Genomic DNA, 17,609 nt, shown 5'->3' with positions numbered 1-17,609 from the left:
CTTAATTATATAGTTGTATCTTATTAGGACTAAAGAAATATTTGAAGTAAAAGTTATGTGTTTTGTATCAAGACTATTGCGAAAAAAAATATTCAAAAAACCCGAGAAAACTCGAGATTAAAAAATTCAAATTTTATTAGTTTAGTTTATTGTATAAATTTAAAAATCTGACACAATCAATTTGATTTAACGTTTAAAAAATTCAAACCAACCCAATCTATATACACTTCTACTTGTAATCATCTGTTTAGTAGTACAACTTACAGGAATGGGGTCACGCAAAGTAACTTTCAACTTCAATGAGATGATGTGAACAGTTTCAATTTGTCTTTTATGGGTTGTTTGGTTGTGGTATTTGAGTAAATAATCTCAACATAAACCCGTCATGAGATAAGTGTTTAATTGGTTGTATACGAAAAAAAATATTTTCTGCATAATTAATGCATCATCTTAGTTGACAGTATTAAATAGTACCTCTGTTAATTATGCAAAAAATTATAAATTATTTTATGTAAAATAAAATGTGAATATAAGAACACATAAACTAGCAATGCGAGATTAAACTATTTAAAGATAAGTAATTAATTCATGTATAATTTATGTAGTTAAAATTATTTTTTATGTATATTTAGTAGATAAAGAACCCCCTTCGACTTCTTCGTGTGTTCACTTCTATAAATTTTAAATCCGTTAGTGAAAATTCTGATTTTGCCACTGCATGTCTGCATTATTAATGACAACATAATCTTCATTGTTAAAAGCGATAAATAGTATGATTTCTATATGTCACGATGAAGTGATGAATACGAACTTATAATCAGGACAGAAAGCCTTAAAAGAACAAATATTTGCTTTTGCTTTAGTAAAAAAAACATTAATATAAATTTTATATTTTCAAGGGAACTTTTCTTGAGATGACTTCTTTACTTAAAATTTTAAATGATATTCCCTCCGGATAAAAAAAGTATCTATTTAGTCTTTTTTATCCACTTATTAAATTAAGAAATAAATAACTTTATCTTTTCAGATTTGTCCCTATTAAGTGTTATGTGATCAAATCTTAATGTCTATTTAATTAGAGGTAGCTTAGTCAATTTACATATTTTTTTTTTGGAGTAAGTTGTTTTTTAAGTATGTATAAATGGCTGTGGACTCTTTTTTTTATCGGGAGGGAGTACCAACTTCTTAAAAACTTAATCTTATGACAAACGAGGAATTTTTATGTAAGGTATGCATGTGTTCGCCGTATTTTATGCAAACTCGGAATACATTCACATTATAAATTGTGATTAATTAATTAATTACGTACAAATCCGTCAACAACACATGGGACTTGTTTCCTACTTTTTTACTCAAAATTTGATTTGATAATTTACGTCTGACCTAGGAAATTGGTGTGTGTGGTTTGGCGGGAGTGTTAAGACATTAATTATGCACGTCAACTCGCCGTCATCTTATCCTGTTTGATTGAAAAGACCATTATAAATTAATTGCCCAATAGTTTACATGTATAAATAATACTTCTATTTCCTTCACCCGCAAGAGTTGGGTGAGGTGTTTTCACACGGAAGATTTGAGATTGGTTCTCCTCACTAGCAGTTTTCTCAATCAGAGCTCGTTGTATTAAATTTGTCTAATGAGCATATTTTCTATGTGATTTATGAGCTATTACACAGTGAGCAAGTTATACTGTACGCACCCACAAGATAGTGACTACGAGTTTACCTAGTATTCTAATAATACTTCCTTCGTCTTATATTAGTTGTCAATTACTAAAAATACTTGTCATCTTACAAATTTAAGAAGATTAATTTTGTGATTAATTTTATCCTATTTCCTTAATATTAAGTGTTCTTCCAGTAATCAATATTAATTACACAACATAGAAATTATAAATTTGAAGAGTTAAACCAGGTGATTATTGGTTAATATTATGATTATCTGATACCAATAAAATTAACTTAGCCTTGTTATTTAGTAGAGTGCACACTTTTTGAAGAGATATAAAGGTAAATTAGTAAAAACTAAAAAAGTATTACTTTTTATTTGCTATTTCTTGAGGGGCTTACAAAAGATAAATGTGACAACTAATATGAGATGGGGGTAAAATAAATACCACATGAATCATATGGAATGTAGATTTTCGTTGGTTGTCTATTTTATTTCTCTGGTAATTTATGGACCTTTTAAATCATCATATAATTTTTTTTTTAAAATTTAGCTAAAAATGTTATACCGTGGTCCAAAATTTTATAAAAGTTAAATAATAATCTAATAATTTATCTATAAGATTGAGCAATATATAAGCAAATATAAACACATGAGTCTAATGTTGTTTGAAAGTAATCTATGCACAACTTTTAAAATAGAATGAAAATCTAAATGGTGGTCTAGAAAAAGGGACATTTGCGTAATCAACCTATGAAATGGAAAACATTTATCTGGATTCCCTTCATACACCCAAAAAACAAAAATTAAATTTACACTTGTCAAGTGTTAAATTAGATATAACAATAACAACGATTATTAGATAAATTTCTACTATTATAGAAGAGTGGGTTTGGTCATCAACCCACTATTCTATAATAGTAATTAAAAAAAAAGGTAGGGTCTACGTGAAGAATTAAGAGGCAATTGCAAAACAAAAACAAACAAAAAAGACATTTAAATAATGATAATAAGTTCGAAAAATGGTAAAGGTACGCTTAGAGAAAATTTAAAGAAGAGAAATTTAGGAAAAAAGAAACAACGATTTAAATTAAATAAAAAAACCGCTAAAGAAGTTATAAAACCAAAAGATTTAAAACTTATACCTTTGGGTATAAGTTTAGACACATACGTCTCACACAAATAATGAGGAATAACATCAAGAAGACGAAATATAAACAGTTAAGAAATGTATACATATATTTTCTTAAAATGATTTAAAAATTTAAGAATACAACAGATGCTAACACATGAAAGCGTTTTTCAGTGTTGTTGAGTAGAAAGAGATGATGGCATGAAACTCGATAGGAGAAGGTGTATTTCAATTTTTTCAATTGGAGAACCAAACCAGGAAAGTCATAAATGGGAGAAGCGGACTACGTAAAATAATTTATTGATATTTTCAATTAATTGAATTATAATACTTTCTATAATAAAAATTCCATAATTATATTACTAAAAGATACTTTCTCTGTCCTAATTTATGTGACATAATTTGACTAGGCACGAAGTTTAAAAAAAAAGAAAAAACCTTTGAAACTTGTGGTCTAAAACAAGTCATAGATATTTGTGTAGATTTAAATCATTTTATTAAAGGTAAAAGGAAAAGTTTCAAATTAAACGATTTCTAAACAATAAAATATATCATTCTTTTTAAGACAGACTAAAAAAATAAATGTGATACTATTTTTTGTGTTGGGCCCGTGCTAGCTCGGGCTTTCATCATCTAGTTATATATATGAAACACACTCAAACCATGCTTTCAGGTCTACTATACGCTATACATTTTATTTTCTATATTCAAATATTAATGTTGCCATCAATAATTATAAAACAAAAATATTTAGGGAGTTATTTAAGTGTTAGAATAATATCTATATTAAATTATATTAAGTATTCGAGTATTTTGAGTCAAACAAATATTTAGAGACATTAATAAATAACAAGAATTAATATAATACACACTAAAGAGAGTATTATATTAGTAGAATGTATGCTTTTAATTTTAATTTTTTACAATTTGAATTTAAAAATTAGAATAAATTAATGAAAGCTGTATAAATCAGGAATATATGTTTAAACCATATCCTAATGAATAATGATATCCAAGTTGAACATCTAATCAAAACTCGTGTCAAAAAAATTACCTATTTTCCATTAAAAAAAGGAAAAAAGCGAGAAGTTGGACAACCATAAAGGAGGAGGAATTTTATTAAATTGTTTAGGTAAGACAAAGGTTGTTTCGTACATATAGCATAACGAATGATAAAACGATCTTTTTCGCATAGACAAACGACGAATTTGACTATTTTTCCTTGAAAAAAATCATGTATGGTTAGTCTTTATATCCAATCTCTAAATCTAATCCAAAACCTAAAGTCAAAAACAGAATAAACCCCCATATAAATTTTAACAAAAAAACATCTTTCTTTTTTCACTTTACTAGTTCTGTGGATACCGAGCCACCTAATATATAAAAATAGATATTTTAATTAAAGAAATACATTAATAATATTTAAATCTCATATAAGTATATTTCTAATATATAAAAGAAAAACTTTCATTTCACTCCTTTAATATTTTAACTTTCATTTTGATAAAATTATTTACTTATTTTGTTCATTAATAATCTATACATAGTTAATGAACTTTTAAGATAAATACAAAATTTGTGCAGGGATGGGGCTGCTCATCCCTTAATTAGGGGTCATGAGTTCGAGCTTGGGTATGAAAAAAATCTTTAGAGGGAGCGCTTTCCCAGAATAGGCGCTACACAATGCGAATTATCTGGATTAATCGAGCTCAAATGCAGATACCGAGCACCGGATAGAAAATCAAAAAACATGAAAAATGAGGTAGGAGGCTCGACAGTTTTCGAAAAGTAGACCTTAAGAACAAAAAGTAAATTTGATTTTAAAAAATAAGATTAAGACCTAGAAGTAATTAATTGAAAAGTGAGGCCTGGGCTTACCCAATATATAAAAATAGATATTTTAATTAAAGAAATATATTAATAATATTTAAATCTCATATAAGTATATTTCTAATATATAAAAGCAAAACTTTCATTTCACTCCTTTAATATTTTAACTTTCATTTTGATAAAATTATTTACTTATTTTGTTCATTAATAATCTATACATAATTAATGAACTTTTAAGATAAATACAAAATTTGTGCAGGGATGGGGCTGCTCATCCCTTAATTAGGGGTCATGGGTTCGAGCTTGGGTATGAAAAAAATCTTTAGAGGGAGCGCTTTCCCAGAATAGGCGCTACACAATGCGAATTATCTGGATTAATCGAGCTCAAATGCGGATGCGAGCCTTGGGATAAAAAATCAAAAAACATGAAAAATGAGGTAGGAGGCTCGACAGTTTTCGAAAAGTAGACCTTAAGAACAAAAAGTAAATTTGATTTTAAAAAATAAGATTAAGACCTAGAAGGAATTAATTGAAAAGTTTGACATTTTATTAGAAACTTTTGTGAGGATTACAAAAGTCTCTGAGTTGTCCCTTTTATATAATAGTAATATTTATTTTGAACTAAGTATAAAAGTTAAAAAATATTGCTCTATAATATAAAATTGAGGGAGTAAAGAGCAAAAAAAAAAAAAAAAACCACAAAAATTTATTACAATATAACTATACAAATTAAAGAGGCAGTCGAAAGAAAACAAATTAAAGAGACAGTCGAATGAACTTAAGAAAAATAATTTGTGTTAAGAATTGGGAATAACCAACCAAAATGCAACAACTAGAACACACTTGGTACAACATGAATGGTCAATAAAAATGTGAGGACTACAAAACTTACATATTCTCCCTTATATATAAGTACTAGTTATGAAAGACCCGTGCTAAATCCGGGCCCAAACTCAAAATATAAAAATATAATCTTTTATTAAATAAGTATAACCTGTTATTTCTCCTGTTCCAATTTATGTGATACACATTCTTTTTTAGTCTGTACCAAAAAGAATGATACATTTTTATATTTAGAAATAATCTAACTTAAAACTTCCCCTTTTACCTTTAATGAAATGATTTACGTACCACACAAATATTTATGACTTGTTTTAGGCTACAAGCTTCAAAAGTCATTCTGTTCTTTCTTAAATTATGTGCCTAATCAAACTATATCACATAAATTGGGACGGAAGGAGTACATTTTTCTACCGGATAACTAATTTAATGTATTTGCAGGTTAATGATATCTTATTAATAAGTTTTATAATTATTAAAGTTTCTTCATCACACAATTAGATGATTTTTAATGAAAACTTAATTTATGAGGAAGAAAGTTAAGTAGAAAAATTAGTAAATCTCAAAGGGCCACAAGTCATTCGATATCCTAAACTAAGATGATAAAGTAGGATAATAACAACTTGCAAAAATCATAAATCGAAAAATATTTTCATATTTTTGTGAATTTGTGAGCATGTGGTGTTATTTATAGATAAAAATAAATCTTTTTTGATACTTATTAAATTATGCACTCATACTTATTAAATTATGCGCTCATTATTTTGTGTTAAGGGTTTATCTTTGGTTAAATGTGATTTTTAACCTTAGTTTTAGACTAAATAATTTTTTAAATTATACCTGAAAATCATTTTAGTACAAAATTTTTTAAACACATGAGCTCGGTAAAGTATAAATATAATATAACAAAAATGCCTACATGTAAGTAAATAAATTTTCAGAAATTCTCAAATTCAATAATGCAAGTATAAAGTAAAAGAAATGCCTATATGTAAGAATCTACAACCAATGAACCAACAACAAGAGGGAAAAAAAGTTGGAGTATAACAAGCAACAAAAGAAAAAGGAAAACCGAGGGAGCGACAAGAAGCAAGAATATCTAGCGAAGATCTCATTGTTTTTTTAGGATAATAGATACCATCAATAGTAGAAAGTGAAAGAAGAAATAAGGTAAGCGTTCGACAACTTTTAAACAGTATACCATAAGAACAAAAAGTAAAGTTAACGTACGGATCTAGCAGCTTAGTTGGTTGGCTACCTGAACTTTCACCTCGTTGGCGAGGGTTCGAATCCCTATATTATAATCCCCTCTCGAATTTCCCCTTCCCCTACCCTTATGTATTAAAATAATTTTTTTTAAAAAAAATTGACTTTAAAAAATAAAAATAGGACCTAGAAGTAATTAATTTAAAAGTTTAACATTAATTTAAAATTTTTTGTGAGGACTAGAAAAGCTCTTAATTCTTTCTTATATGTAGTAGTAATATGGACACCAGATCACATTTAAATACAATTAAATTAAGTTGAATTAAATACTATCCAACTCTTTTTTCCAATATTTTTATTTTTATACACAACTGCAATAACTCTCTCAGCACCCCACCCCCTGCTCTACCCCACCCCCAACCACGATTGTCCGCAATCATTCTCTTTCTTCTTCACTTTTCTTTCCTCCAATCATCTCGTTCAAATTCTTTATTTACTATTTATATAATTATATATATCTGCACTTTGAAGTGTGAAAACAGAAAAAGAAAGACATTTCTCTTTCTTCACGTCTGTGTATGTACTTTTATTTTTCTTTCTTTTCTCCATTTGGTATTTTGTTCGATCGTGTTCCACTTTTTGTGGGTTTTGGTTCTTGATTATTTTTTTTAGCCAAAAATTTTGCCTTTTTCTTTTATTTGAAGTGGTTGCTTATGTACCTTTCTGCTATTGTCTTGTGGGTTTTAACTGTTCTTGAGGTACTTCCTTTTCTTTTATTTTCCTTCTTTTTTTGGTTGGTTTTGACACAATTTTTGCTAATCTTTTATGGGTTAGTCTTGAAATTTGAAGCTTGTGAACCCCTTTTCTTGAATTGGTTGTTTTCTTAGTCTAGTAGGTTTTAACTTGTGCATGGATTTTTTTTTTTTTGAGTAACTAAAAGCCTACAATTCTTGATGATTCTCTCTCTTTTTTTGTTGTTTATTTTGTGTGTGATTATGATGGTTTTTGAGAAAGTTTGGAACTTTGACTTATTTGAGAAACGATCTTTTGTCTCATATAATGGAATTAGCTATTTTGTTGAAATTTTCCTCTTTCATCTATGTTTTGTTGGCAGTTATTTATTTGTTTACTTTTAATTTTCCAAAGATAGAGCTTTTGATGAAGTGGTTGTGTTTGTTTTGTCTTGAGATGAATGAAGTAGCCATTCGCTGATGCTGGTGTTTTTGTTTTGATGTTGGTTTATGTTCTTTTCTTTGATTGTTTGTTGGTCAACTCTTATCACTCAATTATGTTGGAAGATATTTAGTCCAGATTGGAAAGAAAAGATGTTTGCTGAGTAACCTAGTCCCTATCTTGGCCTGCTTTAGTCTATGTTGCTCGGACTCTCCAAAAATGATGCCGCACCCGTGTCGGATCCTTCAAAAATGCACTACTTTTGGAGAATCCGACACTCACCCGTGTCCATTTTTGAAGAGTCCGAGTAACATAGGCTTTAGTCGTTACCAAGGTGAAAACAAGGAGTTTTAGATTTCTTAGGAATTGAAAGTTGCTTTTGGAAAAAAGATTAGTTCTTTAATTAGAGTTGGTGTCTTTGGGGGCATCCTGTGTGTCTAGGATTTGGAGGAGAGGCAACTTGTACCAAGTGGAAATAATCGACTGATTGGTGTGGTTGTGGACCCGAAGACGACTATCTTCTGTTTGCAAGTGTACAGCTTTACCCATAAGTTTAAGAAGTTGAAAGCTTAAACAGTGGCCAGAGAGGTTTAAAATTTTAATTATACAGTTATCTTATGCTGTCTATTAGAGCTGGTAAAGAGCACTCACTGCTGTATCAATTAGCTCTCTGGTTTCTTTAGCTAATGTATATATGAATGTAAACTATGAAAACCTCCGATTAGTTAGAAAGAAATTAAATTTTGTAGAATAAAATCACATAGCAAATGTGAAGGTGATAGGGGAGACTCAACGCCAGATTTTCCTTGAGATCATGTAATAATGACAATACCACTTTAGTACGTACACTAGTTCATAGTAGGTAGCTTGTGTGCACTTGATCTTAGCTGGATTGCTTACCGATTTGTTAAGCTGGTTTTTTCTAGCTTGTGTTTTAAAAGTAAAATGCAGCATCGTGTGACGAAGCGTTTTCAAATGTGCAATAGTCAGTGGAGATTCTCCAGGAATGATATGTATTTATTAATTGGCCCAAATTATGCTGCATTACAGATCCTCTGAAGATGCCGTTGATAAATGTACCTAAAGAAAAGGGAAGAACACCATGGGAGATTTGTCCAGGATCTGATTCCATCCATGTCTCTAGTGATGCTTCTCTTTTTTCAAGCTCAGTGCCTGTTCTTCTTCACAATAAGTGTATGAAACGATTAGTCTTTCACTCATACTGCATTTGCCCATTTTGTTTAAGAAAATCTCACATCTTCTTAATCTCTTTGAGATTCTGATGTAGTGGCATTGAGTGATGGTGAACTTGGTCATCAATCCGTTGATGATACATCACCAAGCTTGAAGAAAATTCGCCCGGATGTAGAGGTTGATGAGCTGCTGGATGATGGTGAAAATCGTGCAATTGGAAGCTTGCTTCCTGACGACGAGGATGAACTTTTAGCTGGGATAATGGATGGGTTTGACCCTAGTCGGTTTCCCAATCACACAGATGACTTGGAAGAGTATGATCTTTTTGGAAGTGGAGGAGGCTTAGAGTTGGAATCTGATGGTCAGGAACACTTAAACCTGGGTATATCGAGAGTAAGTCTGGCCGATTCAGTTGGTAGCAACGGAGCTGCTATTTATGGACTTTCAAATGGCGGGGGAGCGGTTACTGGAGAACATCCACTTGGAGAGCACCCTTCTAGAACATTATTTGTCCGCAACATAAATAGCAATGTCGAGGATTCTGAGCTAAGAACTCTCTTTGAGGTTAGTTACACTCATATCTTACAGTGTACAGCTATGTTCCTTGTAATTTCATGTGACCCTCTCCTCCGGTTTGTCAGTGCTCTGTCCTAATGAGTTCCATGGACTTGTAGTATTGCTTTGTCTAGTTAGGGATGGGTTTTGCTTGTCAGTTTTGTAATTGGTCTAGAACCATATTACTTGTCCGTACTCTTTTTTCGAATTGCTGGATGAATATTTCTGTAGAAAGATTTCTTTTCTGTAAATAATACTCGAGGTTGTCTTTTGCAATTTCTGGAGGCTTCATCCTGATTCTAAAGCTTTTATCTTTCTTTAATCTTTGTCAGTTGAACTGCCTAAGGTTCTACTTTTTCCTGTTGGTACAACAAGATGATGTTCTGCTTTTTGTGAGTTTCTGTTGTAGTGATAGTATACCATAGTCGAGTAAATTCACTGGGTAGATGTGTTCATGAGATGCTTCAATTTGTTGTGGAAACCTGTTATCTTATTATTGTATAAGCCCCATATTAATTTTGGCATGGAAAATGTCAAAGCGCTGGCCTTGGTGTGTTTGCAATATCGCATTTGAGTCTACTCGTTGCTTGACAGACAAGAAATGTCTTGTAAAGTTTCTGATTTATAAGGTGTTTTTATTCCCCTTATAATCCTTTTTTCAGTTTTTAACGTCCTTCTCTTTTTCTTTTCCCCCCTTCTAATTAGCAATATGGTGATATCCGGACTCTCTATACTGCGTGTAAGCATCGGGGCTTTGTCATGATATCATACTTCGATATTCGTGCTGCTCGAACTGCAATGCGAGCATTGCAAAATAAGCCACTGCGAAGGAGAAAACTAGACATACATTTCTCAATCCCCAAGGTGCATCTTCGTCTGCTGCTTTTAGTGGTTACAGAATTACATTATATGCTATATATTTATTTCCTTTCCTGACTAACCTCCTCTCCTTGTCCTATTACTCTTCTTCTCTCTGGCCCCTCAATGTTCATATATCAGGACAACCCATCAGACAAAGATGTAAATCAAGGAACTCTTGTGGTTTTTAATCTAGATCCATCAGTATCAAATGATGACCTCCGCCAGATATTTGGGGCTTATGGCGAGATCAAAGAGGTCAGATACTCAATAGTCAAACTGGTTATTTCCCATTTAACTCCATCGATTCAGTTTCCCCTGTGTGCTTCCTCAAGGAGCTAGTTGATATTAAGTATATGTGACATCCCATTTTCTCGTATTGCAGATAAGGGAAACACCACACAAAAGGCACCATAAGTTTATTGAATATTACGATGTTAGAGCTGCAGAAGCTGCTCTTAGGTCCTTAAATAGGAGTGACATAGCTGGCAAGCGCATAAAGCTTGAACCAAGCCGCCCTGGAGGAGCTCGTCGAAAGTGAGTAATCCACATTTTTTTTGTCTTGATAAAAAAGAAAAACTAGCGTTTTCGAAGCGTATAGTAGTCCTTTTTTGTTCATGAGCTTCGCTAACATTTTGCTGTTACAGCATCTCGAACAACTTAGTTACATTTGATTTAAACCTTCCCTCCTGCTCCGTTATTGCAAGTGTCTGGCTGTTTATTTTGTTTTTCCTTCTTTTTGCTTTCTCTCCCTTTTGCTGAATTAGATTACAGGATGATGATCAGACCAGCAAGCTCTGCCAATCTTTGCCCACCCTCACTAAAGGAAAAGGGAAAAGGAAATAACGTAAGCCCTCAATTGATGAGGGAAGCAATGAAGATACCGTATCACTTAAGTAGTATGCCATTGGGGCATTGGTTTTGTCATGGGATTAGTCATTTGCATTACCTGCATCTGAGTGGCACACACTATACAAATCTCCTGCTGTGTGTATACCTTTTCCAGGCGTCTGGCAGTTATGATTGAGCAGGAACGACTTGAGAGGCTTACCTCATGTTTGAAAGGATTCAATTAGAAAAAGCGGTTAGACCCAATGGAATCCATTAGAACTCTAGGATTCTGATAAATCTTTCTGAGCTGTTTGAGGTCTGGATACTATTGTAAGAAATGCTATGTCAACTAACTCCTTCATGGAGTCCTTTTCCAGGCATCCCGCAGTTATGATTGAGCAGGAAAGACTTGAGAGGCTTACCTCATGTTTGAAAGGATACAATTAGAAAAAGTGGTTAGACCCAATGGAATCCATTAGAACTCTAGGATTCTGATAAATCTTTCTGAGCTGTTTGAGGTCTGGATACTATTGTAAGAAATGCTATGTCAACTAACTCCTTCATGGAGTAGCACCTGTGATATTTATCTAGGAAAAGTAGAGTAAATTAATACTGTTGCTGGGTGGTATAGGCCTGTGGATGTTCCAGCGGCAGTGTTAATAGAACAATGGGTTCGGGCATGAGATAGTGGTATGTGGTTTTTGAGATTTACACAAGATCAGCTAAAAAGTGCCAAAGGCCAAAGACTGGAGCCTTGAAGGATAGAGAATGGAGGATTTGGTACCATTGCATCCACTACTTCTTGTAACAAGTTCGGACTTGGTGTGTGTATATATATGTTCTCTCTCCTGCAGATAGAAATGAGGAAAGTAATATTAGCATAGACATTTAAAAGTAAGATATTAGCATAGACATTTAAAAGTAAGTGTAATCACATGACAGACTTAAAATGGCGTGATGCTGTCCCTTTGCACTCTTTTTTTTCCTTTGGTTTAAACCATGTTTATTTTTGTTACTGAGATTCTTGTGCTTCTTTAAGTGGGCTACTCATTAGCTGCTTCTCCTTCCTCCTGGATACTTCTGCTCCTCAGCCTTTTTATACCCTCGAGCTTGAGCTCTTTATGAACATGCCATCATACTATATGAGTCTCTTTTTGTTGGGTGTTCCGTCAAGTGAGGTTCAGCTTAGCCAAAAATTCGAGGTTGCATTATTTTATATGTTTCTGATTGCGCTGTTACATATTTGGGTTCAGTTTTTTAAATCTTGATGTCTGATATAGGAATCCTGTTTTCTTTGTGTTGCTCTTGTAGTCTTGTATTGCAACCAAATCAAGAACCTGAACAAGATGATTCTTGGACTTTTCGGCATCCATTGGGTTCCTCACTTGGTAATTCCTCCCCGGGTAAGTTTACTGAGGATTTCCACTTCTATGTTATGCTGGGACAATTTAAGGTCTTCCGTTTCCTTCTGCTTGTGCCTGTATTCTCTATTTTTTTTTTAAGTTGGGTGGGTAGAAAGGGGGGGGGGGGACTTAATTAATTTAAACTTCTATGATTTCAGCTATGACCTCTGATACTATGGCATTTCCTATATTTCTTGCAGGTAATTGGCCACAATTTGGCAGTCCTATTGAGCGTGGCTCCACTCAAAGTCCTGGCACTTCACCAGGATTTAGATCCCTGAGTCCCACCATTGGCAATAATTTACATGGGTTAGCTTCAATTTTGCATCCTCGTGCATCAAATACGTTGAGGGTCGCACCTATTGGTGAGGATCGCACAATGGGCGGTCATGCAGATTTTCCTAATGGTTCAAACCATGTTGCTCCCTTCCCTCAGTCTCATTCTTTCCCTGAGCCTAAGATAACCCAGTTTGGTGGAACACTGTCCTCTTTGGGTGCTTCAAATACAAATGGTTCTGCTGTTGAAACACTATCTGGACCACAGTTTCTCTGGGGCAGTCCAAAGTTGCATCCTCAACAGAGTAATTCTTCATCCTGGAAAACCCAGTCTTTGGCGAATGCTTTTACATATAGTGGTCAGGGCGACAGGTTTTCCGTGTCAAATCATCAAAAATCTTTACTCAATTCATCTCAGCACCATCAGCACCACCTTCACCATGTTGGATCTGCTCCATCTGGTCTTCCCTTTGATAGGCACGTTGGTTTCTACCCAGACTCGTCAATCCTGAGTCCAGGTTTTAGAGGCATAGGTATAGGTCCTCGTGACGGAAGTTTGATGGTTAACTATGGTGCTCGTACCACTTTGAATTCTGGCGTTGCTGTTCCAGGGAATATGTCGGACAATGGTTCTCCTGGATTTGGCATGATGTCTTCCCAAAGACTCAGTCCTTTATTCCTAGGCAATGGTCATTTCCCAGGACATGCAGCTTCTAGCTTTGAAGGGCTGACTGAACGCAGTCGCACTCGACGTGTTGACAATAACAATAATGGGAGCCAGATGGACAACAAGAAGCTGTTTCAACTCGACCTGGATAAGATCAGATGTGGTGAAGATACCCGGACAACCTTGATGATTAAAAATATTCCTAACAAGTAATAGCTACTTCTAAATGCTTGTACCTTGTTAAGTATGGCTTATTTTAGTTTGGGTGACACTTGACATTGTCTTCCTCCAGGTACACCTCCAAGATGCTTTTAGCTGCTATTGACGAACAACATAAAGGCACTTTTGATTTTCTGTATCTGCCCATTGACTTCAAGGTAATCCTATAGTAGTTAGGATTATGTGCTTTCCTTTTTGTTTCTCAAAGTCTGATGGAAATTCTTGCTTGCGAGCAGAACAAATGCAACGTGGGATATGCATTTATCAACATGTTGTCTCCATCACTCATCATCCCATTTTATGAGGTTTGTTTTTGTCTATTCTTTTAAACGTATTGTATTACTTTCTTTTTCCTGAAGTGATTGGGCTATGAGCTTTGAAGCTGTCTCTTCTTGTTGTATAGTTCTTGCCTTCCCGGTTATATATAAAGATTGCTATGCCTTCTTAATCGTCTCTTCCTTTTTATTGTGTTTGCGCTCTTGAAGTTTTGAAGCAAGTGTGTTGTGCTGCGTATTCACTTTGTGCAGGCATTTAATGGAAAGAAGTGGGAGAAATTCAATAGTGAGAAAGTGGCTGCTTTGGCTTATGCTCGGATTCAGGGGAAAACAGCCTTGGTAGCCCACTTCCAGAATTCAAGTTTGATGAATGAAGATAAGCGGTGTAGGCCAATCCTTTTCCACTCAGAAAGCTCAGAATTAGGGGATCAGGTAATATAGACCGTTTTGTTAAGAATTAAGCATGCAAAATGTAACTACTGTTATGTCGTGCGCTATGATTCAGCTAGCTTTGATTTTTTTCTCTGAGTTTTCAGGCTATGTGATTGGATATTCTTGTTGAGATAATATGACAACACTGAAACTGCAACTTTTTCATCAAAACATAATTATAGCTAAGATGAAAACTTTCCTGCAGATTGTTCAAGAACATCTTTCATCTGGAGGCTTACATATTCAAATCTGTCAGTCAAACGAGTCAGACTTCCTGGAGTCACAAGGTAGCCCACCTGAGGAGGATCCAGTTGACAAATCGGAGAATAGCTAGCAGTGTCATGGAAGAGTTTTTGCTCACGGCTTGATGAGTGTGCAGCTGCTAGTACAAGTGTCGATATACATGTGTAGAGTAACATGATTTAAGGCAAAAAAATAGAAGTATGAAGTTTTTGTATTATAGTGAGTAGGTGTTTTTGGTTAGAAATATCTAAAGAGGAAGAGGGCTATTTCTGACGTGGCATCAAAGCATCTGTAGTTCATGTTGTAATCCTTTGGCAAGTTGAGATAGAAAACTATATCTCAACATGGCATGCAAGGTTTGTAGTTTTGTAACAATTTTTTTGGTGGTAGGAGTAAAGAGGAGATGCTTGAAACTTGTACAGTGGGAAGGAAAGCTGACTGTCATTTTGTATCAAGCATTTTGCTATTTATGTGAAACTTCTCTAGAACAATTGTATAACAAAATTGCTTGGTTTACTTATTACTTATTACCCAAGAAGCAATGATTTAATTTTCACATTTCACACCTCCTCTACTTTGCCTTAGTTTATTTTGTCTTTTTCATTATTTAGGAGAATCATGTGAAGTTATTGAATGGAGGATGCCAGACTTGTATGCTAATGAGTAATGATTAAAACGTAACGTGACCTGCTTGTAGATTAAAATGTAGTTTAGTTATAAAAAACTTGAAAGGAGAGAAATTGTGTAATGTGATAGAAGGCCAAAACCTTAAGGGAAGCACATGTATGTTTCTTTTATAAGTTGGACTATGTTTCTTTTATAAGTTGGACTACCTATAATTCAGAACCTGAGCTAGTGTTCTGCTCTATGCATTTACGTTTTCAAGGATTTCCTGTTATTAGTTTCTTTTTCCTTTACCGTGGGGTGGAAAGAGCATTAATTATCCACTGAATTAGACAAAATGAGCGCGACTTGAGGTCTTTTGCATTTTCACCATGTAACCCCAGTGACTACATTAAATTACCGTAACTGGCACGTCGGATTTCTGCTTTCATTTTCTCTTCTTTTAGCCGAGGATCTATTGAAAACAGCCTCTGTACCTTTCAAGGTAGGGGGTAAAGTTTGCATACGCTCTATCCTCTCCAGACCCACTTGTGGGATTACACTACATACGTTATTGTTGGAGTCCGGAACGAAAATGACCCCAAAAAAAATGTTACTAATTCCCCCATTTTTTTTTTGTTGGTTAAACACCTCTTTCTTTACACCTTTTTACGTACTTTAGCCATAGATTAATCATGCTTCGGGACTCTGAAACTTCAATATTTTATATAGAACCCTACTTATTTTTGTGCGATTAGTAAGGTAGGCTCAATACATCAAGAATAAGCAAAACTTCGGATTGTCGTTTTAGTGGTTGAAAAGTGCTTGAAGTCCAATTTTGTTTAGCTTTAAGTTATTTATGTTGTAGGGTTTCGATTTAAGCGTGTTATTTTTTAGTTAAAATTGCATCATTCATACCAATCTCAAAATAATTAAATTGCATCATTCTTAATAATATGAAAACACTTAAACTTGTTCATTAATTTGGGACCCAAACTTATTAAAATACAATCATCAAAGAAAGAAAAAACTTAAAATACATGAGCCTACACATGCCCTTGATTTGATCTTCTGCTAAACATACTAATATTCTTCAAATTAACAACATCATCATAAATTAAACATAAAACTAAAATCACAATATTCTTAATCATCATCAGAATTGAAGTCATCACTATCGTCCTCAGAACAATATTTTGGGTTTCTTAAGACATATCTTCTTTCAGTAGATGTTAATTCTCTTCCTGTTGATGATGCTTGTTCTTCGATCAACTTTAGCATGTAAAATCTACAACGTCTTGCTAGCATTTTGTTGTTTTCTTTTCTAATCCTTTGTATGGCAAGCTCGCATGTTTCTGGACCTACTCGAGGCATGGTCATTGAGAACCTTATTGGGATTTGAGCGTTGAGATTTTTCAAGCCACGAACAAGACGTTGTGATTCGGCGTACCGATAAGCCCATTCGCGACGTAAACCACAATAATATTCACGTGGATCTGAATACTTCAGCTCGCGAAAATTGTCATTACGCTCTATTAAAAGGTGGGGCTTGAAATCGTCTAGCACGAATTCACTGTTATCGGTTGAGAATCCATAGGAATAGTTACTTTGATTTGAGTTGTCATCACCACTGCTATTCGAATCTTGTGGAAAAAATACCGACCAATCTATATTTCTACTATTCGACATTGAATTTTAAGTAGATACTAAGTAGCAAAAAGCTCTTTATATAGGTATCAAACTCAATAGATTGTGGGATCATGACTATGACCCCATCAACTTTATTTAATACAGTACAACTATTAATAATATCATGGGGAATCATCGTCATAGGAAATCTCACAGTCCAAATCCCACTTGGATCTGAATCTGACGTAACTATGTTGACCATATTCTACCCTGAGGCAACGTATTTTCATCCGATTGTTCTCTTCGCCAAAACGGTTAAGAGCAAAATTCAACTCTCGTGGAGTGCCACAAGGCATTGACATAGCACCTTTTTTTGGGCGTTCAAGCCCTAGTGACCTCAAGTTTTGTTCCGATCTTTGCGGCCCTCCCTAACACGCCAATTCCACTCGTCTGTCATCATATTGTTGTAACGTTGATTATATCTCTCGTTCGGGTTATTCGAGTATTCAAAATCTTCACCCAATTCCATGTCCTACCCATTGCGTCGAATACGTCTCCTGGAGAGAACGTTGTAA

The 17,609-nt window shown here is 33.9% G+C and overlaps 1 protein-coding gene across 2 annotated transcripts; it reads left to right on the top strand.

Annotated features, from left to right (window-relative positions):
* The first annotated feature begins 7,134 nt into the window (after positions 1-7,134).
* Positions 7,135-15,360, top strand: LOC132043076 (protein MEI2-like 5). Of its 2 annotated transcripts, none has more exons than XM_059433569.1 (12): positions 7,135-7,252; positions 8,900-9,043; positions 9,138-9,607; positions 10,304-10,462; positions 10,598-10,714; positions 10,842-10,993; positions 12,599-12,690; positions 12,891-13,842; positions 13,926-14,010; positions 14,089-14,157; positions 14,380-14,559; positions 14,765-15,360. In XM_059433569.1, the coding sequence occupies exons 2-12, from the start codon at positions 8,911-8,913 to the stop codon at positions 14,891-14,893; spliced, it is 2,538 nt and encodes an 845-aa protein (XP_059289552.1). In that variant the 5' UTR covers positions 7,135-7,252; positions 8,900-8,910; the 3' UTR covers positions 14,894-15,360. The 2 variants fall into 2 exon arrangements, with proteins under 2 accessions (XP_059289552.1, XP_059289545.1); XM_059433562.1 differs by lacking the exon at positions 7,135-7,252 and adding an exon at positions 7,270-7,434.
* The last annotated feature ends 2,249 nt before the right edge of the window (positions 15,361-17,609 follow it).

This window comes from Lycium ferocissimum, chromosome 2, assembly GCF_029784015.1.
Source record: "Lycium ferocissimum isolate CSIRO_LF1 chromosome 2, AGI_CSIRO_Lferr_CH_V1, whole genome shotgun sequence".
NCBI classification, from domain to species: domain Eukaryota; kingdom Viridiplantae; phylum Streptophyta; class Magnoliopsida; order Solanales; family Solanaceae; genus Lycium; species Lycium ferocissimum.
This window is presented reverse-complemented; position numbering and strand designations above follow the sequence as displayed.